The sequence below is a fragment of the Balaenoptera borealis genome (assembly GCF_965194805.1).
Source record: "Balaenoptera borealis genome assembly, chromosome: 9".
Taxonomy (NCBI): domain Eukaryota; kingdom Metazoa; phylum Chordata; class Mammalia; order Artiodactyla; family Balaenopteridae; genus Balaenoptera; species Balaenoptera borealis.
Genome location: NC_138873.1, coordinates 14,625,585 through 14,648,877, shown reverse-complemented (window position 1 = coordinate 14,648,877; position 23,293 = coordinate 14,625,585). Strand labels below are relative to the sequence as shown.

General features: G+C 37.7%; 1 protein-coding gene across 1 annotated transcript; it reads left to right on the top strand.

Moving 5' to 3' along the window:
* The first annotated feature begins 1,224 nt into the window (after nucleotides 1-1,224).
* Nucleotides 1,225-21,463, top strand: LOC309634861 (ubiquitin-conjugating enzyme E2 E1-like). The gene is given in 2 exon segments (XM_082405328.1): nucleotides 1,225-1,573; nucleotides 1,576-21,463. Coding segments are annotated over 2 exon segments (468 nt in total). The 5' UTR covers nucleotides 1,225-1,320; the 3' UTR covers nucleotides 1,791-21,463.
* The last annotated feature ends 1,830 nt before the right edge of the window (nucleotides 21,464-23,293 follow it).

Here is a 23,293-nt window from a genome sequence, read left to right as displayed (position 1 = left end):
AAGAACTAGTAACCAAAATTCAAAGTTAATGACAAAATAATGACAGGTAAATATATTTCAAGATATCTGCATCAAGTGTAATGTGATATGAAATATCTGTGATTTCTATGGGAGACAAAGGCACATTTTGCTAATACTGTTGTAACCACTGACCACATTTATAAATACAGGGAATGCTAAGGTCCAGTTAAAATTCATGAAAATACATTTCCCCCATCCAAGCTCACAGGACTCCCTGAATGGCTTAGACTTAAGGTTCTAGTGGCTCCACAATTACCAAAGACTTCTTGGAGTCCTTTACTAGATCTTATGCATGCAATCGACTGACAAAGACCTTGTAGGATAATATGAGACATTTGGGGGCCAAACCAGGAAGGGACATACACCACCTGCAGTCAGAGTTTATGGGCTAGAACAAGTTGTATTGTCCCTCTGAGGAAGAGGGCTAGGAACTGTATTTCAGCTGTGTGTGCAGGAAGGAGGTAAGATGTGGAGAGCATGGAGCAGTATTTGTTTCAAGCAAGAATTATCAATGGATGCTAAAACTAAGAAGGAAAAATATGATGAGAAACAGGATATTCTTTATAGCTTTGTAGTACTGCCACACAAGATAATTTTTAATTGGGAGGGAAAATATTAACTTTACGGAGAGGAAGAGATCGAGTCAGACACCACCTTATCCAAGTGATCAAAGGTGATGTCATCAGTAATGAGGCAAACTGGCATGGGTGACGCACAAAGCAGACGCACAAATGCAGATGCACAAATGACGCACAACATCATTTCTGTGATGTTCCTGCCCAAAATGCATAATCTGAATCTAGTCAAAGGAAACATCAGAAAAACCCAGGGCTGTCCCCAGACCACTTGAGAGAAAATTCACAGCCCTCGCCCCCTGGGCCCAGCGTCCCGGGTCGGGAGGGGGCCGGGCTTCCCGGGGTCCCCCGAGGGCTGCTCGCGCCCGTCTCCCTGGGGGCGGGGAGCCCGAGTGGGTGGGACCGGGCCGGTATGGGAGGGGCGGGGAGGGGGGGAGGAGGAGCAGGGTGTGCCCCCGTGTGTGGCTGGGGGGAGAAGCCACTGCCTGTTTAATAGTTGCTGTTGCTGCCCTTCGACTTCTCTCCCAGCGACAGAGAGACACCAGTGGCCAGGCCCAGCCGCAGCAAAACAGCCAGACACAAAGAGAGGGGCTCTTTGCCGGGTGGGTGGGGGTCGCTCTGCGGATGAAAATTCGAGGGCCAGCCCCAGCTCCTCCTCATCTTCGTCCTCCAACCAGCAAACCGAGAAACAAACACCGCCAAGAAGAAGGAGAGTAAAGTCAGCATGAGCAAAAACTCCAAACCCCTCTCCACGAGCGCCAAGAGGATTCAGAAGGAGCTGGCGGACATCACTTTAGACCCTCCACCCAACTGCAGTGCTGGTCCCAAAGGCGATAACATCTGTGAATGGAGATCAACCATCCTAGGACCTCCAGGGTCCGTGTATGAGGGTGGTGTATTCTTCCTTGATATCACTTTTACACCAGAATATCCCTTCAAGCCTCCGAAGGTTGCATTTCGGACAAGAATCTATCCCTTGTAGTATTAAGTCAAGGAGTTATTTGCTTGGATATATTGAAAGATAACTGGAGCCCAGCATTAACCATATCTAAAGTCCTTCTTTGTATCTGCTCACTTCTTACAGACTGTAATCCTGCCGACCCCTTGGTGGGAAGTATTGCCACTCAGTATATGACCAGCAGAGCAGAACATGACAGAATGGCCAGACAGTGGACCAAGGGGTACGCTACATAAATTGGGTTTTCACAATTCTTTACATTATTTGTCTGTCACAGAGAGAGCTGCTTATGATTTTGATGGGGTAGAGGAGGGTGGGAGTTGGTAAAGAGTAGGGTATTTCTATAACAGATATTATTCAGTCTTATTTCCTAAGATTTTGTTGTAACTTAAGGTATCTTGCTACAGTAGACAGAATTGGTAATAGCAACGTTTAAAACTGTCATTAGTTCTGCAATATTAGCTGAAATGCAGTACAGAGAAGAATAGATATTTGGGTTCAGTTGCTTGTAGTCTGTAATTTGAAACAGCTTAATTTGTACAGGTTACACACATGGCCATTTATGTCAAGTCCTTCCAAGACTATACAGATTTTTGTTTTAAAAAATTGGAATTTGTTTTCCCTTCTTGGAAGGGAACATTGATATTTAACAGCTTTTAGAGACTGTCGTCTCATATATATAAAATGGACACATGGTTATACGACACCGTATAGGAAATGAGTAGTTATGTATTTTATTTTATATGCCAATCTACTTTCTTATGAAAAGATAGAGGTTTGCTTCAGGACTTGTGAAAACCTGTAGTAAAATACCTTAAGCTGTTAAATGTAAGGCGTGGAATATGAGTTGTTCAGTGGATTGGTTCTGTGTTGAGGACTACTTAAGTCTGCATTTGTTACTGTGCTAATAAACAATATTAAAACAAAACAAAACAAAAAAAGAAAAACCCAGATTGAGAGATAGTCTACAAAGTAGCTGGCTGGAACTCTTCAAAATTGTCAAGATCATGAACTGTTCCAGATTAAAAGAGGCTAAAGAGACATGGCAACTAATGCAAGTGTGAGTTTGCATTGGATATTGAATCAGAAAGTGGGCATTTGTAAAACAATTGGTAAAATCTGAATAAGGTCTATAGGTTAGACAACACTATTGTATCTGTATGAACTTACTGATTTTGATCAGAGTACTGTGGTTAGGTAAAATAAAATAACCTGTTTTGAGGACGTACATCCTGATGTTGGCAACTTACTCTCAAATGTCACAAGAAAAAAGAATAAATAGGTGATAGATAAGTAGATAGATAGAATGAGAGTGAGATAAGTAGATAGATAGAATGAGAGTGAGAATGATAGAATGAAAAAGTAAGTGTGATAAATTGTTAACATTTGGGGAATCTAGGTAAAACATATGTGGGAATATTTTGTACTATTTTTGCAAAATTTCATTTAAAATCTGAAATTATTTCAAAATAAAAATATTGTTAAGCCTCTTTTTTTAAAAATAGATCTTTATTGGAGTATAATTGCTTCACGATACTGTGTTAGTTTCTGTTGCACAACAAAGAGAATCAGCCATATGCATACACATGTCCCCACATCCCCTCCCTCTTGAGCCTCCCTCCCACCCTCCCTATCCCACCCCTCTAGGTCATCACAAAGCACCAAGCTGATCTCCCTGTGCTATGCCGCTGCTTCCCACCAGCCAACTATTTTACATTTGGTCGTGTGTATATGTCAATGCTACTCTCACTTTGCCCCAGCTTCACCATCCCACCCCATGTCCTCAAGTCCATTTTCTATGTCTACCTCTTTATTACTGCCCTGCAACTAGGTCCATCAGTACCATTTTTTTTTTTAAGATTCCATATATATGCGTTAGCGTACGGTATTTGTTTTCTCTTTCTGACTTACTTCACTCTGTATGACGGACTCTACGTCCATCCGCCTCACTACAAATAACTCAATTTCATTTCTTTTTATGGCTGAGTAGTATTCCATTGTATATATGTGCCACATCTTCTTTATCCATTCATCTGTCAATGGACATTTTGGTTGGTCCCATGTCCTGGCTATTGTAAATAGTGCTGCAATGAACATTGTGGTACATGTCTCTTTTTGAGTTATGGTTTTCTCAGGGTATGTGCCCAGTAGTGGGATTGCTGGGTCATATGGTATTCTATTTTTAGTTTTTTAAGGAACCTCCATACTGTTTTCCACAGTGGTTGTACCAATTTACATTCCCATCAACAGTGCAGGAGGGTTCCCTTTTCACCACACCCTTTCCAGCATTTATTGTTTCTAGATTTTTGGATAATGGCCATTCTGACCAGTGTGAGGTGTTACGTCATTGTAGTTTTGATTTGCATTTCTCTAATAGTTAGTGATGTTGAGCATCTTTTCATGTGCATCTTGGCCATCTGTATGTCTTCCTTGGTGAAATATCTATTTAGGTCTTCCACCCATTTTTTAACTGGATTGTTTGTTTTTCTGATATTGAGATCCATGAGCTATTTGTATATTTTGTAGATTAATCCTTTGTCTGTTGTTTCATTTGCAAATATTTTCTTCCATTTTGAGAGTTGTCTTTTTGTCTTGTTTATGGTTTCCTTTGCTGTGCAAAAGCTTTTAAGTTTAATTAAGCCCCATTTGTTTATTTTTGTTTTTATTTCTGTTTCTCTAGTAGGTGGGTCAAAAAAGATCTTGCTGTGATTTATGTCATAGAGTGTTTTTCCTATGTTTTCCTCTAAGAGTTTTATAGTGTCTGGTCTTACATTTAGGTCTTTAATCCATTCTGAGTTTATTTTTGTGTATGGTGTTAGGGAGTGTTCTAATTTCATTCTTTTACATGTAGCTGTCCTGTTTTCCCAGCACCACTTATTGAAGAGGCTGTCTTTTCTCCCTTGTATGTTCTTGCCTCCTTTGTCATAAATTAGGTGCCTATATGTGCATGGGTTTATCTCTGGGCATTCTATCCTGTACCATTGATCTATATTTCTGTTTTTGTGCCAGTACCATACTGTCTTGATTACTATAGCTTTGTGGTATAGTTTGAAGCCAGGGCACCTGATTCCTACAACTCTGTTTTTCTTTCTCAAGATTGCTTTGGCTATTCAGGGTCTTTTGTGTTTCCATACGAGTTGTAAGATTTTTTGTTCTAATTCTGTGAAGAATGCCATTGGTAGCTTGATAGGGATTGTATTGAATCTGTAGATTGCTTTGGGTAGTATAGTCATTTTCACAATATTGATTCTTCTAATCCAAGAACATGGTATATTTCTCCATCTGTTTATGTCATCTTTGGTTTCTTTCATCAGTGTTTTATAGTTTTCTGAGTACAAATCTTTGGCTTCCTTAGGCAGGTTTATTCCTAAGTATTTTATTACTTTTGTTGCAATGGTAAATGGGAGTGTTTCTTAATTTCTCTTTCTGATTTTTCGTTGTTGGTGTATAGGAATGCCAGAGATTTCTGTGCATTAATTTTGTATCCTGCAACCTTACCAAATTCATTAATTAGTTCTAGTAGTTTTCTGGTGGCATCTTTAGGATTTTCTATGTATACTATCATGTCATTGGCAAGCAGTGACAGTTTTACTTCTTCTTTTCCAATTTGTATTCCTTTTATTTCTGTGGCTAGGACTTCCAAAACTATGTTGAATAAGAGTGGTGAGAGTGGACATCCTTGTCTTGTTCCTGATCTTAGTGGATATGCTTTCAGTTTTTCACCATTGAGAATGATGCTTATTGTGGGTTTGTCATATATAGTCTTTATTATGTTGAGGTATGTTCACTCTATGCCTATTTTCTGGAGAGTTTTTAATCATAAATGGGTGTTGAATTTTGTCAAAAGCTTTTTCTGCTTCTATTGAGATGATCATATGGTTTTTATTCCTTAATTTGTTAATGTGGTGTATCACATTGATTGATTTCCGTATATTGAAGCATCTTGCATTCTTGGGATAAATCCCACTTGATCATGGTGTATGATCCTTTTAATGCGTTGTTGGATTCTGTTTGCTAGTATTTTTCATCTATATTCATGAGTGATATTGGTCTGTAATTTTCTTTTTTTGTGATATCTTTTTCTGGTTTTGGTATCAGGGTGATGGTGGCTTCATAGCATGAATTTGGGAGTGTTTCTCCCTCTGCAATTTTTTGGAAGAGTTTGAGAAAGATCAGTGTTAGCTCTTCTCTAAATGTTTGACAGAATTCACCTGTGAAGCCATCTGGTCCTGGACTTTGGTTAGCTGGAAGATTTTTAATCGCAGTTTAAATTTCATTACTTGTGATACATCTGTTTATATTTTCTAATTCTTCCTGGTTCAGTTTTGGGAAATTGTACCTTTCCAAGAATTTGTCCATTTCTTCGTGGGTGTCCATTTTATTGGCATATAGTTGTTTGTAGTAGTCTCTTATAATCCTTTGTATTTCTGCAGTGTCAGTTGTGATTTCTCCTTTTTCATTTCTAATTTTTTTGATTTGCATCCCCTCTCTTTTTTTCTTGATGAGTCTGGCTAAGAGTTTATCAATTTTCTTTATCTTTTCAAAGAACCAGCTTTGAGTTTTGTTGATTTTTGCTATTGTTTTCTTCATTTCTATTTCATTTATTTCTGCTGTGATTTTTATGATTTCTTTCCTTCTACTGATTTTGGGTTTTCTTTGTTCTTCTTTCTCTAGTTGTTTTAGGTGTAGGGTTAGATTGTTTATTTGAGATTTTTCTTGTTTCTTGAGGTGAGATTGTATTGCTATAAACTTCCCTCTTAGAACTGCTTTTGCTGTGTCCTATAGGTTTTGGGTCGACGTGTTTTTGTTGTCATTTGTTTCTATGCATTTTTTTATTTCTTCTTTGATTTCTTCAGTGATCTTTTGGTTATTTAGTAGTACACTGTTTAGCCTCCATGTATTTGTGTTTTTTACAGTTTTTTTCCCTGTAATTGATTTCCAATCTCATAGCATTGTGGTCAGAAAAGATGCTTGTTACAATTTAAATTTTCTTAAAATTTTTGAGACTTGATTTGTGACCCAAGATGTGATCTATCCTGGAGAATGTTCCATGTGCACTTGAGAAGAAAGTGTATTCTGCCACTTTTGGGTGGAATGTTCTATAAATATCAATTAGATCTATCTGGTCTATTGTGTCATTTAAAGCTTGTGTTTCCTTATTTATTTTCTGTTTGGATGATCTGTCCATTGGTGTAAGTGGGGTGTTAAAGTCCCCTACTATTATTGTGTTGCTGTCGATTTCTCCTTTCATGGTTGTTAGCATTTGCCTTCTGTATTGAGGTGCTCCTATCTTGGGTGCATAAATATTTATAATTTTATATCTTCTTCTTGGATTGATCTTTATCTCTTGTAACAATCTTTATTTTAAAGTCTATTTTATCTGATACGAGTATTGCTACTCCAGCTTTCTTTTGATTTCCACTTGCATGGAATACGTTTTTCCATCCCTTCACTTTCAGTCGGTATGTGTCCCTAGGTCTGAAGTGGGTCTCTTGTAAACGGCATATATATGGGTCTTGTTTTTGTATCCATTCAGTCAGTCTGTGTCTTTTGGTTGGAGCATTTAATCCATTTACATTTAAGGTAATTATCGATATGTATGTTCCTATTACCATTTTCTTAATTGTTTTGGGTTTGTTTTTGTGGGTCTTTTTCTTCTCTTGTGTTTCCCGCTTAGAGAAGTTCCTTTAGCATTTGTTGTAAAGCTGGTTTGGTGGTGCCGAATTCTCTTAACTTTTGCTTTTCTGTAAAGGTTTTAATTTCTCCGTCGAATCTGAATGAGATCCTTGCTGGGCAGAATAATCTTGGTTGTAGGTTTTTCCCTTTCATCGTTTTAAGTATGTCCTGCCACTCCCTTCTGGCTTGCAGAGTTTCTGCTGAAAGATCAGCTGTTAACTTTATGGGGATTCCCCTGTATGTTATTTGTTGCTTTTCCCTTGTTGCTTTTAATATTTTTTCTTTGAATTTAATTTTTGTTAGTTTGATTAATATGTGTCTTGGTGTGTTTTTCCTAGAGTTTATCCTGTATGGGACTCTCTGTGCTTCCTGGAGTTGGGTGACTATTTCCTTTCCCATGTTAGAGAAGTTTTCAACTATAATCTCTTCAAATATTTTCTCAGACCCTTTCTTTTTCTCTTCTTTATCTGGGACCCCTCTAATTCGAATGTTGGTGTGTTTAGTGTAGTCCCAGAAGTCTCTAAGGTTGTCTTCAATTCTTTTCATTTTTTTTCTTTTTTCTGCTCCTCAGCAGTTATTTCCACCATTTTGTCTTCCAGCTCACTTATTTGTTCTTCTGCCTCACTTATTCTGTTATTGATTCCTTCTAGTGTATTTTTCACTTCAGTTATTATGTTGTTCATCTCTGTTTGTTTGTTCTTTAGTTCTTCTAAATCTTTGTTAAACATTTCTTGTATTTTCTCAATCTGTGCCTCCATTCTATTTCCAAGATTCTGGATTATCTTTACTATCATTACTCTGAATTCTTTTTCAGGTAGATTGCCTATTTCCTCATCACTTATTTGGTCTTGTAAGTTTTTACCTTGCTCCTTCATCTGTGACATATTTTTTTGCTGTCTCATTTTTTAAAAAAAATTTTTATGAGTGGGATTGTGTTCCTGTCTTATTGGTTGTTTGGCCTGAGGCTTCCAACACTGGGGTTTATAGGCTGCTGGGTAGAGCTGGGTCTTGGTGCTGAGATAAGTAACTCTGTGAGACCTCACTCCGATGAATATTCCCTGGGGTCTGAGGTTCTCTATCAGTCCAGTGGTTCAGACTCGGAGCTCCCACCACAGGAGCTTTGGCCCAACCCCGGTCTCATGAACCAAGATCTGGCAAGCCACTGGTTCACTTTGGGGTTCCTCCCATCTCCTTGGGCATCAGCGTCTTTCACCAGTGGCCGGCAGGTGCCCTAGCTGTAGGGAGATGCTAACTCCGTGTCTTCCCACACCGCCATCTTGACTCCGCCCCCGCCTGACTCTTATAAAACCAAGGAGGATGGTCCAAACTTTTGTTTGCCTTGTGCTTTTCTATTTATCAAAGAACCTTAGGTAGTGACAAGCTGGGTTGGTCACTGGTATTCTAGTTAACATCAGAGTATAAGTCTAGGAGATTCTGAGCTATGTGGAAAGAACATAGTTCTCCATATTTTGATCCATTTTTCCTAAGAAGAGTACATTAGTGTGCTTTAATGTATGGACACAACTATTAATTTGCATCCCAATCCTGCAGATTCTGGAACATTTTATTATCTTGTTATCCTCTTACACATTTGGGTAGATTTGAATGTCTGAATTGTCAATAGTTTCGCCAAGACTTCATTGGAAAATCTGGTCTTGCAAGTTTATTTGCACAAGGCATCTCTCCAAGCATGGCTTCTTGAACCCCAGAAGAAAAGATCTGATCAAATTTGTTTATTAACAAAAGCTTATAGTATTGAATGGCAGCCTCTGGGAATCTAAGGAAATATTTACTTTCATTTCTTACCGAGGAGCAACCATTATAGTCATTTTACACCCTTTAGAAGTGATGATTTACTATTAAATGTATTCTGATCTTCAGTATCCCTGGTCTTGACTCTGACTGCATGTGTGTGCCCACTGTATTTACACACACACACACATACACACACACACACACACACACACACACACACACACACACCAGTGAGGTTATGGCAATGAGGAAGTTAAAGATCCTATAATTTAAAATTATCATTTTGATGTCTTCAGATGCTAGATTTGTTGAAACCTGTCTGATTGTCATTTGCCTTAGAGATCAGGTACTATACACTGGTAGGAAAAGAGACATCTCAAACCAAAAAATCCTTATATATTTGTCAAGGCGCCACAGCAAATAAAATCAGTTGAAGCTACCCCAACCTTATTGAGGTTAGATCTTTGTATAAATAATCTGTCTATTCAAAACATGTCTTAAAATAAATACCAGTGAAAGGTTTTGGGCTCATCTCTCAGGTGCAATGCTGAACACTGTTTTAGTATACTTTTTCTCAGTTGTTGCTATTTCTACAGGACTTAAAAGATGTAAATTTCTATTGGTGATGAATGATTGAAATCTATAGCCCACTGGGGATCCCTTTGATGAGAGCCAACTATGTTTCCAAGCTAAAGTATGATCAGCTAGTTACTAGCAACTTTAAGTTTCCAGAAAATGGTTTGACTCCCAAATTGTTTAAAATCTATTTGTAATGGTAGATCACATATAAATAAAAGAAGTTTAGCTATAAACAGCACAAAAGAATAAAGAATTTAAACCCATGCAAAAATCCCACCATGTTAATCATGATCTATTTTAATTTTTTTTTTTTTTTTTGGTGTGGATTCCACTCTGGTCTGTTCATATGCATTTATGTTTTATTTTAAAATAGAAGACATATGATTTGCATTATGCTCTTTGACTTACAATGGTATTAAGAAACCTTTCCAATGTTTCTACAGTGTTAATAATTACTTGCTATATATGCATAATAGCTTATTATAACATTTCACCCCAGAATTTTTTCAACTATTTTATTATTTTTAGAATTTGAAAAATTTCCTCCAATTTAAAAGATAATAACTGCTCCTCCCTAAAGCATCTACATAATTTTCCCTTCTACTGAACTATTTTCTGAGGACAAATTCCCAGGAATAAGATTGCTATATCTAAGAATATACATGGATACATTAGATAGATATAGATGTGTATGTGTGTGTGCACGCACACGTGTGTATACTCTTACCAGTTATTATTTCCAAAATGTCTTTACCAGTTTACAGTGGTGTACACACACTGTATAAATGGATATATACCATTTTTACTATAAGCTTTCCAAATTTGGTATTAGACCCAATTTTTGCCAAACCTAATTATGGAGGGCAATGCAGGGCTGTGGGGAGTAGTTGGGTTTTGAAGTTAGACGGTTGCAGGATCTTGTCCTGGTTCCTAGGGATTCCATGATATTAAGTCAAGTTGTTTAACCTCCTAAGTTTAGTTTTCTTTTCTAAAACATGGTTAATGGTACTTACTTCATAGAGTTTTTTTGGGTATCAAATGAAATAGTTTATAAGGTACATAAACAAGAACTGGTTGAATAAATATTTGTTGAATAAGGAAAAAAATGAATACATGTTCATTCCTTCAATATCTACTTTCTCTACTACTCTTACAGGGATAGTTTTCTCAGTATAAATAAAAAGTTTATCTTTAAATGGTAAATCCTTCCCTCAGTAACATTAAAGACTGATTAGTATTTTGAGCATTCCTCCAAAAACCTGTATCAGTTCTTTTCTCAAAAAACTATCTTTTATAAGGGAAATATCAGTTAGGAGGTATTTTAGCAGAAAATTCAAACTGGTTTACACAATTAGAAAATTTATCTCACGTAACAGATTCCACATGAGTGGTGGAATCCACAGTTGGTTGGGTCACTGGCTTAATCGTGTCATCAAAGTCTCAGGTCCTTTACAACTTCTGCTCTGTCATTTCCCATCCGTCCACTTCACCCTGAGACTGGGTCACCGTACTGTCAAAAAATTGATGTCAACAGCCTGTGGAGTAATGTTTTCTTGTTCACATCAATAAGGGGACAGAGAAAAACTCTTCCTAAAAGCATGGAATGTTAGTTGTTTCCCTTCAGTTTAAGTGGTGTACTCACCCCTTAACCAGTGGACTAGCTTGGATTAATTGGAATCTCCCTCTGAAGCTGGGATTGTTGGTGGTGAGGTTGGGGGGATGCACGATTTAAATTGAGATTCCATTAAACTGAAGGAAATGGATTTTGGGTTGGCACCAGCAGTTTCCACTGCGAAGAAAATGTAAGTTTTGGACACATTAATCCCTACTTGCTATGTTACGTGAAGTTTATCAACTTGAAAAATTCGTCCAGAAAACTTAAATCCATTCTCAATGCCATTGATTTTTTTCAATAGCATTTAATTTCATAGCTAGAAATAATTGTGATTCAAACTATTACCTTGGTTTAGAACTATTATTGATCCTTTGGATTTTACCTCACAATATAACCATAAAATGAAGAGACAACAGAGCTATGCATGCATTCAGAAAATATTTACTGAGCCATAATTACATGCTATGCCTGGTGTTAACTGCTAATGATGCAATGGACAAAAAGTCAAGGTCTTTGATATTGCAAAGCTTATAATCTAGTAGACCAATAAGTCCATGTTTTCAGTGGTATCAGATAAGATTGTACTGACTTCTTCTTAAGTTTATACTCGAGCACTTAGTATAACTGCCATGCAAATAACACATTCCATCTTGTTATAGGAAATAGAAGACAAGCCCACTTTTTTGGTACTGGTGTCACAAATTTATTTTTCTTGACTAGATGTTTTGCCAAGAAGTGGTTGAACTCTGGCTAATTGCTATCAGAAGGAACAGCTCAGCATAAATTACCCAGACTTAAACTCTTAGTTTGGGGTAGATTTTCCCCAGCATTTAAATGGACAATTCCAAACAGCCTAAGCCAACAGGTTAATTCATTTAGCAGCACTTGTACTAATAATAGCCCCATCAATATATAGTTCTTAACATACACTGTTGCATAGATACCATCTTTATTTCTCCTATGGGTTGCCATAATGGCAGTTGAAATTGTGAGTAACGGAATGACAGGGAGCATTTAGGATCTATAATTGACAGGCTTGGTGATTGATTGAATGGACAGTGCATTTCTAGGTTGAAAGTAATGGAATGTTGGGGGGGTGCACATAGTAATATAGAGAACACTGAAGGGAAAATAGTTTGAGACAGGCAGAGGGTAGATTAGTTGTTCAGTCTGGGACAACAACCAAGTTTGAGGTTTGTCTCTGTCATCTCAGGTGCCTATAGCAAAGTACCATAGACTGGGTGGCTTAAACAACAGATATTTTTTGGATGGTTCTGGAGGCCAGGAAGTCCAAGATCAAGGTTCTGGCATATTTGGTTCTTGGTGAAACCCTCTTCCTGACTTGCTGATGGCCACCATCTCTCTTTCTCCTTATGTGACCTCTTCTTTGTGTGCTTCCTTTTCTTATAAGGGCACTGATCCCTTCATGAGGACACCACCCTTATGACCTCATCCTTATTACTTCCCAAAGACTCCACTTCCAAATGTCATCACATTGCCAGGTAGGACTTCAAAATATGAACTTTCAGGGAACACAACATTCAGTCCATAACAAGGTTCTTATAAAATGTCCACATGAAGATGTCAAATCAAGAGTTAGCTATTTATGTCTACATTCTCATCAATCAATAAGCTTCAGAGAAAATGAGCTTTTAAGACTTCTTTGAACAATAGGAAAATAAGATCTTGATAAATATGATGGCATGATGGTCTATGGAAAAGTTTTAAAGAAAAACACTGAAGATAGGTGGTATAAGTCAGGTTGTATTAACTTGGATAAAATAGAAGGGTACAAGGATAGGGGAAAGATAGGTGAGTTAAGATGGAAGTTCTTTGCCTCAAAAACAAATTCTGATGATTTGTGACTCTAACTTATGTGGTGACATTCTAGTAGATCCAGGACAAGTCACTTCAACATTATGTGCTCTTAACTTTTCATTTATAAGTCAGAAAATATTACACAACACTTGCTACACTTTTCTAAGAGCTGAACTGAGAGTGTTAATGCAGTTAAAATGGAAAAAAACTCTTTATTTTGTTTGGAAGAGATTTCATTATAAATATTTATTAAATTAGGGTAAAACACTCTAGAAATATTTATTATGCAGCATTAAAATCTTAATTATCAGTAACAAAGACAGGCATAATTTTGACTGTTTTATAACAGTCCAGTTATTAAATATAATTGATATATAACTGTAACTAATATATAATTTAACTGTTATATTTAATTTAATATAAATAATCAAATATAATTGATAAATATAAGTGAAAAAGGTCAAAATTAAACTATCTGAAGAGGAATCTTAAAATTGACCAATTCTTTCCAAGAGGTGACGGGGTACATGATTAAGTTAATATGTACAAAGCAAAGAAGAATTAAACCAATATAGATAATCTCAGACTTTTTTTTTAAACATCTTTATTGGAGTATAATTGCTTTACAATGGTGTGTTAGTTTCTGCTTTATAACAAAGTGAATCAGCTATACATATACATATATCCCCATATCTCCTCCCTCTTGCATCAGACAGTGTTTTTGATATCATTGATTAGTTATGTATATAATTTTGCTGTTGTAAATCAGATTGAGTCTATTTTTTTCACAAAGATTCTGTCATAATGGGAGGCAAAAAAAGGTTAGAGAGATGAAGAGTCTAGAAGTCCCTCTGCACCTCAAATTAGATCTGAAGATGATTAGGTTGCCTATTTCAGTTGTTTCTGAGCAAAAAAAGAAGAAAGTGAAAGTGTTCAGATGAGAGAGGGAAAAGTTTGAAGGGCAAAAAAAAAAAAAAAAAAGACGAAATACAAAGAAAGCACCTGAATCAGTTAGAGACTTCAGATATGCACCAGCAGCATGGATTGCACTAGAATTTTCTACGGAAGTCTTGTAAATCACTGAGAAATAGTGTACCACTTATTTGCTTAAAATTTTCAGTTAATGTGCCTCAGGAGTATTTTGCGGATAACGATCCTAACTCTCTACCTTATTACGGAGGCAGAGCTGTTTCTCTTTGTCCCGTTCTCCGTCTGTGATATACTTTTTATTGCTCAAGAGCTATAGAATCATGTCCATGCTATTGTTGTCTGCCTGATGGGAATTCACGTAATTGAAAGCGTTTATCCTCTCTTAGTGGAAAAATTGGGCATTTGGAAGTAATGAAATCCCCCACGTTTGTCCACAGCCTAGGAAATACTGTTCACTCAGCTTTGTTCTAAAGTTTCCACTTTCCCCAGTATAACCTGTTGAAAATTTAGTCCTGCACAAGAACTAAAGCTGGAATTTCTTGTGGCAGGCTAGCTGTCCATGTTCATGTAGTTACACCTTTGGTTGCTATTTCACCACTGATCAAAAAATAAAATTGCATTCTTTTGGAAGAATCATGGAATGACAGGAAGAAAGTCCATACTGTATTGTAAAGTGAGAAAAAACAAGTTACAGTGCAAATGTTGAATAAACTCTATTTTTTGAGTAAGCAACTCTATATGTAACATTTATGTATATATGTTTAGATATTTGCTTAATTATAGAGTGATAACCTCTGGGCAGTGAGATGAGGGAAAGTGAGAAAAGACTTTCACTTTTTACATTATACTTTTTATTTTATACACTTCTGTATTGTTTGAATTTTTTAAAATGAGCAAGTGTTATTTTGTCTTTAAAACAAAAACAACTGACAAAAACCTCCAGGAAGTAAGAAATTACTTGGAATGGAATATGTTTAAATAATTAATTTGTCGATACTGCTTGACTATTATTTTCTCTTGCTAAATCAAAACTCCGCTGCTTTTCTCAGGAGGTTGCTTTAAAAAGGAAGGGTAAGTGTTTCTAATTAAATGAACAGCTCAACCTTCCCACCTCCAGCCTAAATTCCTCATTTTGGTTTTGTTAGTAACAAACGCTACATGCAGATTTTTAAGGTAAATCAAGGAATGTGGGTGTTCAGCAGGGCAGTGCACAGCGCCATAGTCAGTGGGAAACCATGCTTTTGTAACTGTTGGTTTATCAGATTGGAGCAGGAAGGGAAATTTGGAACAACAGGACGTGAAGTCCCAGTAGGGGTCTCAACTGCTCAGATGTACTGGGCACTGTGACATGCACCCAAATGTCATGGAAGAGTGACCCTTTAGCTTATGCACCAATCTGAATCTCTCTGAACTTTCTTGATTCTACCACAAAGTAATAAAGAGAAATTAGTTGCTGTTAACTTTTGTAATAACTTTTGCATTATATACAAAGGTGGGTTGTACCTTGTGTGCCCACGGGTATATGCAAAACAAACAACCAAACAGAAAGCTAGAGTCTGATCCCTTTTTGGTTTTACCTTTTAAAGGCAAGGTTTAGCAAAATATGTGGCAGATTCTCCAACCATTTACCAAATAGACATTATCTGCTTTTCAGGGGATTTATGGTAGAGGCCCCCGCTGAGGGACCTTTGAGAGCAATGAAGCCAGAGGGACAAAAGGGCTAAGAGTGATGATTGCTCCATGATAACCTCCATGCTGGCGAGCAATTCAAAACTGAGTTCTGCCGACTGGAAAATCCAGATTTGCAAATCAATGATTGCGAACTTTGTATTCTTATCAGGTGGACAGTCTCAATGTCCAGTGTTTTTTAAGCCACCCAGTTTGTGGTATTTTGTTATGGCAGCCCTGGCAAATGAATACACTCTCTCCTCTGTGATAACACTCATTCTCTGGAACAATCCTTACTCATTCTTCTATAGAAGCAGAAAGTCTATTGATGAAGACTAATTACCTTTGCTAGAGTGTATGTTTGAAGGCCGCTGCTGGGCGGCAACCTGGTGACTCAGGAAAGCTAGGGCTGTTTTCTTGCTTCACGGGTCTTTGCACAAGTAGGAATTGAGGCATTTTCTCCTTTTCACTGATTTAGGGGGAGATCCTGCTTGTTGTAAAGTCAAGAACAGAGTTTTCAGACAGAGTCTGATTATCTTTGAAAAAACTAACCTCTCATTTCCTTTGTTGCCAAGTGATTGAGCTGTGGAGGTTCTAGTTGGAAAATTGATCCCTGGGTCAAGTTCAGAGGGTGAGCTGCTTTTTTGGATTGTTATCAGTAATGCTATGGTGTCAGATGGCTTTCAACTAAATAAACATATGTAACATCTTTGGTAAAGAGAAGCATTCTAAAATAAGAATGAGGAACAGATTGGAACACAATGCTTTGCACAAAGTAGGTGTCCAATAGCTATCGGTGGAGTTGGAATAAGTGAATTAAGCAGGGCTATTTTAAGCAACATTGTCATTAGAGAGTTAAAGAAGGTTTCTGGAAGGGTTTGGTCAGTTTTGGTTCATGTTGCAATGATACTGGATTGAAACCATTTCACTAGCTGGTAAAATTTATTAGCATCCAGAGATAGAGACTTTTACTCACTTGCTCTTGTTTTACTTCCATAAGTTTGCTTTGGTCACTCCGAATGGTGCCATTTTGGGAAGTACAGCTGTTTCAGAGAAAACAGTGAAGTTGGTGTTGGCAGGGTGGTGAGAACAAAGGACTGTTCTTCAATAATGAATAACTCTGACATTTTGTTTGAAGTTAAGTTGTGTTGTTTGAACTTTTCTGCCTCTGAACAAAGCATAATATGCCAAGAATGGGTAACAGTTTCTGGATCACTGGGGGCCAATTAGTTATGGATGGGTAGTGATGGCACTGCATGGTAGTCTTCCTTCAGTTTCTAAAACCTTCTGCTGCTTGTGATGGACTCTCAGCTTAGTGTTTGCACAGTATTGGGAGAGCTGGGTTATCATTACTTTCTACCACTAAGATGCATCTGCAGAAGTCTGTGATGATCACAGAGGTTAGAGACGATCAGTTAAGTCAGTCTATATTTAGGAAAAGTGTCTTCCATCCATGGTGTTGAACATTTTCATGTGAAACTGAAAGAAGCCAATATCTTTCTAGACATTTATTGGTACCTTAACAGAATTAGTTGATTAGATGGGTAGAAAAAAACCTGGGACTCAGTGAAGTCACTGGTAACCATTAAATAACTATACATTTATTCAAACAGCTTTTCTCTTGGTTTGTCACTGACTTCATTTTAATGTTATTTTAATTGACTTTTCCTTCATCTAACCATAGAGAAATAGTGAAATAATAGGGTTAAGGTGGACCTTGAGCCAATGTCTATTCCAACGTATCCCTTTGATTTCAGGAAAGGTCAAACTTCAAAATGTTATCTGCATGACTACTCTCTAGGCATCCAATTCTGTCACTGGGCAAGGCCTGTCAGAAGAGGTAAAAGGAAAAGTTAGGACAAAAAGTAGACATTAAAAGGAACACAATCTCTCATATGGAGCATACATACCCCAAAACAGCAGAACTGCTTATTGATGGAGAAAAATACTAGCAAGTTAAAGTAGTGGGCTTTAGAGCACTTAGAGCAGTGGGCAAGGGAGAAACAAAATCTCCTGCAAGAGATGGATGTTCAAGGCCTGTTTATGCTAGGTCTCAAATAGCACCAGCACTGGGCAGGCCAAGAGAAGTCAGGCCCAGACATCTGGTCTACCCAGAAGATGTGCTGGGGTTTTATGATTTGGAAAGCAAGGGTGTGGTCAGGGAGTCAGTTACTATACAAATGGAAGTGTAAGGCCCTTAAATCCCAGAAGGGAGGCCAAATGAAGAGGATAAGGGATGGAGGGGCAGTTTTAATTGCAAGTAGAGAGGTTCAGGACTTTGGAGGCAGGGAAGAACAGGTAATGCAAATTCAAGGAAAGAAGCTGGGTCAGAGTGGATCTGGCAGCAGGAATCAGATACATTATTAGTAGGATGCCTGGAGAACCTAGGGGAGGAGTGGAGACTAGTTTGGGGAAATAGGCAGTGCCCTGGCTAAAAGAGGCCAGCACAAGCAGGCTGAAACCACAGTATTGAAATATTAAGAAAAAGAGGCCCGGGAATCCAGTTCAGGACGGAAAGGATTTGTGGGGGCAATACCAATGGTTACTACAGCAATTTTACTATGAGAACTACCAAAGCAGAGGCTGTCTGTTCTCTGCCCTTCATATGAACAAACTGGCAGGGTTATTTGGCAGCTAAAGCAAACCATAGAGCTGTGGGTGCTGGTGGCTATTAATTGCAGGAGAGACAGCAATGAGTTCTCACTTATGCAGATGAAGGGGGAAATGTTGTGTTCAGAAGACTGGCCACAGGACGGTCTTGGTTGGAGAAGGAATTGTGTCTAGGGAGAAATAAGAAGTCGGGTTGATGGAATAGGCTAGCAGGTAGATATTTGGGTTTTATATGTGAGGCAAAACAAGTCCAAAATGCTTTTTTGAGGATGAGAGTGGCATCTCAGAAAGGTTAATCTGGGTTTATAGGGAAGCCAGCTTTGTGTATGAAAAGCCAGAGGAGGGCATGTCCAACTCTGAGGTTTGGGTTTGTTTTTTCTTTTATCTCAAATAAAGGCATTGGTGAGGATGGTGGCTGTGGAAACTATGAAGAAGAGGTGAAATTAGCAATTAGGTATTTCACTGGACACAAATGCTGAGTGTTGATGACGTAAAGAGCAAGAGGTTGTGGTTAGAACGGTATTAATACAAGAATGGGCATGTGAGGACCAAGAATCCCTCTGGCAGACAGAGGCCGGAATAATTAACTCAGAGGAAATGGGTGACCATGCATGCTTAAAATGTACAGTAGATTATGCAAAACCAGGAAATCCACGTCTTGACATTCAACTCCCCAAGGCAGAACTCGTTCCTGGCCTAATTTTTAAAAGTAGTTTCCACTTCCCTCTGAAAATCACAGACAGCTGTCATTCTTGAATTCTACCTTTTTTGTCATGCAGTTTCCCATTTTTTCTTGTTTTGTGCCCAGTATACAGAAAAGCAAACACAATGCTGTGCAACTGTACATTGCTGGGAAAAGCCTATTCTTTTTCTTTCTTTTTCCTCCCTTCCTTTCTTTCTCTTTTTCTTTCTTTTTCCTCCCTTCCTTTCTTTCTTTCTTTCTTTCTTTCTTTCTTTCTTTCTTTCTTTCTTTCTTTCTTTCTTTCTTTCTTTTCTTTCTTTCTTTCTTTCAGCAGTTCTCATTCCTTCCTTTTCCTTATATGTTTCATTACTTAACCCAGTTGTTCTCAACTGGCAGCACCTTAGAATCACTCTGATTCTAAAAACAATACATACAGCTGACTCCCCCAAGATTCTGATTTCATTGCTACGGGGTGGGGCCTGGGCAGGAAAATGATTTAACAGCTCCTCTCATGATTCTAAGGTGTAGCCAGGATTGAAAGCCACTGGACTTTCAAGTTTTCTCTGTTTTTCCAAAAAGCGGAAGCCCAGACTTGGGTGAAATTCAGATGAACATTAGGCTTACATTTGATGCCATTGGTTGTTAATGCTCAGTCCATTCAAACTGTCCCAAGAGGGCATTTGGTATCAAAATCATGAGACAAAACTACTGACCCATGGTCAGCTTCAAACACTTAGTAGTCCTGAAAGTGTTTTTGCTTCTTTGTACATATAATCATAGTGCAGTAGACATTTCCAACTAGATATTGTCTCACTTTTTAATGTGATTTTTAATCAAAATCTAACAGAGGGTTCTTAAATATAAGTGGGTCATAAATATTCAGACTTTCGTCATCATTGTTGTAGGATGCAAACACTAGCAAAACTAAATCTTTTTTTTTCTTTTTTGCTTTTAAAACTATACATCTTTTTCAAACTTCCTTTGAAGTAGAATTTTATATATGGAAGAATCCTTGAAGGTTGTTTTAATGTAATCTCTTAATTTTATAGATGAAGAAACTGAGATCCCAAGAGATGAAATGATTTCTCTAAGGGCACTCAGCTAGTCAAGGACAGAGAACCTATTAGACCTGGACCCTGATGTGCTGATTCCCAATCCAGAATGTTCTTTATCCTACACCCTGTCTCTCCCCTGTTTCCAGTCCTTTATATTTTCATTTATTTCAACACACATTTACTAATTGATACACACCCAAATTGTGTACAACAGGTCCGAATGACTTTAAGTTTTTATTTAGTGGAGCAGAATAAAATATATTTCTAATAAACAGTGACAAATATTTGTTTAAAAAGTACTCTGCAAAAGATATATTTTCAGATTAGAATTTAATTTTCCAAATTAAATTTTTAGTGGAAACAGCAGAGCTCTTAAGAATAGCTGATATAACTGATTTTATTGTTACCCTGCTTTTTTGTAAAAGTCTGAAGCAGAGGTGAGTAGTATCGAAGAAATAATAACAGCTAAAATCCTAAAAGATAAGGTACACATGGGCAATCTGTAATATGCTATATAGATTATATTATATGCTATAATATCATTAACTGTAATAAGCTACAGAACTGTATACTATAGTCATGTAAATCATAGAATTATGAAAAATTGGGGACTTGGATTATTATGTTCAAACCCTTTGTTTTAAAAATGAGCACTTCAAAATATCCTTGACTAAAGGTCAGCCAACAACCTGTTGGAATTGGAACTTAAATCTGATTCTCCATCCTTCTTGTTTTGGATATTAAAAAAATGAAAGAAAGAAAGAAATTTATCACTCGTTTTCTTTTTATTTATAAAAGTAATGTATGGTCATGTAGAAATATGAATATAGAGAATATTAAAGATTATAAAGAGGCAAGTATTGTGTGTATTTTTATAGTCTGATTTCTTCACTTTATGTAAGATGGCAAGTCTATTTTTGAACAAATTATTTTTAAGAATAGTATTATAATTCAACTTATAATTGAATTTACTTAAGGATAGTGATTTATTTAGCCATTTCCTCATTAATAGATATCTTTTTTTAGTTTACTTCCAAGTTTTTAGTAAGTGATGCTTCAATGAATATCTGTTTGTTATCTTAGTGTGAATCTTAGATTAGTTCCTTAAGATAAATAATTTTTAAAGTATAAATATGTGTAAGACTCTTGATACACACTTCCAGATTTCCAAGTGGGAAAACAGCCTAGTGATAGTTGGTAAGAAAGAAAGGAAGGACTTTGTACAAACTCCTAGGTGATATTGATGCAGTTGCCTTGGGGACTATACTTTGAGAATAATGGGGTTTAAGGGTACACCTATTATAGTATGCCATTAATCCTGGGAAGGGCCCTAACATCTCAGAGTGATCATTTTTCCTCAAAATGCCTTCCTCACATGCCCTGAGAGGCTGAGAGTTTTGTTAAGAAGGTAAAATCTCAAGAGGGAAGCTTTGAAAGATCCTAGGACAAAGCAAAGATAAAGGGCTCCTCCAGGTAAGGACTAGGCTGTGTAGGAAGTGACAAGAAGCACAAACTCCACCCATTATTAATGAGTTATGAGACTGTGATTCTAGGTTATCACTCTGGGCAAGCCACTTAACCCTTTAGGGCTTCAGTTCCCAATTGATACAAAGAAGAGGTTATAATGGACAAGCAAGTCTGAAATGCACTGTGGTAACATCCTGTGGAATGAGATTGGTTGGGAGGTATGATTCAAGTACTTTGTTATCAAACGATGTCTATGTGTTTTGTGCAGAGAAGGGGTTCTTCCCATATTAATGGCTTTTTAACTCTCAAGGTTTCTTACAAAGAAGGAAAACATTGGTGCAGCAGGGGTTGCAGAGAACCTGGGACTGGACAGACGAATGGTTAAGCTTTTATGAGCCTCGCCGTTCACGTGAGTGGGCAGCAGTGAAAAGATTGTGGCCCATTAACCTAGATGACCTCTAAGATCCTGTCCAGCCCTGGCATCCTTGCTTGTCTTGACCTAATTTTATCATAAAAGTCACAAGGCTGGTCCAGGACACAGCTGCTAGAGAGAAGTGGCTGGGAGTGGTCCGTTTCCTGAGAGAATGTTCCTGAGTCTGCTGGGGCCAGGATCAACCTCCAAAGTCAGATGTTCTTTGCAAACCCTGTGTGCTCGAGTCTCCCATCCACCCTCCAGCCAGAGGCTGCCTTTCGTGCCCTTGACACAGTTCCAGGTGAGCTACAGGGCAGGGAGCTCTGCTGGAAGGCAGCGGTCCCAAGAGCTAGAGACCTGGCGGAGTCTGGGGCTCTTTTAAATGAATACACCCTTTCTTCATCTCATCCTCGCTGGACTTGATTTAGAGAGTAGTTAATGAAAGAACATGCCCATTTTCTCCCAATCTTGTTTTCAAACAACACCAATGGCAAACAACCATTTATATACACAAGTGTTGCCGAAGGGGACATCTGGCGTTTTACAAGGGGTAAACGTCTTTATTCAAGGGTATGAAATGAACCTCTGAGTGCCTTTTGTTGACTCGTTTTAAAAATCCGTAATTTGACATATGAACAGTTATTAAGACATTTTATGCTGGTAGGCATCACGTGTGTCCTTGAAAAGAAATAGTAGATATGTTGACTTTCCTGGATCAGCAAATTTCTTTTATTTCTTTTTATTTTATTTTATTTAAAAAAAATTTTTAACATCTTTATTAGAATATAATTGCTTTACAATGGTGTGTCAGTTTCTGCTTTATAACAAAGTGAATCAGTTATACATATACATATGTTCCCATATCTCTTCCCTCTTGCATCTCCCTCCCTCCCACCCTCCCTATCCCACCCCTCTAGGTGGTCACAAAGCACAGAGCTGATCTCCCTGTGCTACACGGCTGCTTCCCACTAGCTATCTATTTTATGTTTGGTAGTGTATATATGTCCCTGCAACTCTCTCACTTTGTCCCAGCTTACCCTTCCCCCTCCCCGTATCCTCAAGTCCATTCTCTAGTAGGTCTGCATCTTTATTCCCATCTTATCCCTAGGTTCTTCTACCCATTTTCTTTTTCTTTTCTTTTGTTTTAGATTCCACATATATGTGTTAGCATATGGTATTTGTTTTTCTCTTTCTGACTTACTTCACTCTGTATGACAGTCTCTAGGTCCATCCACCTCACTACAAATAACTCAGTTTCGTTCCTTTTTATGGCTGAGTAATATTCCATTGTATATGTGTACCACATCTTCTTTATCCATTCGTCTGTTGATGGGCATTTAGGTTGCTTCCTTGTCCTGGCTATTGTAACTAGAGCTGCAGTGAACATTTTGGTACATGACTCTTTTTGAATTATGGTTTTATCAGGGTATATGCCCAGTAGTGGGATTGCTGGGTCATATCGTAGTTCTATT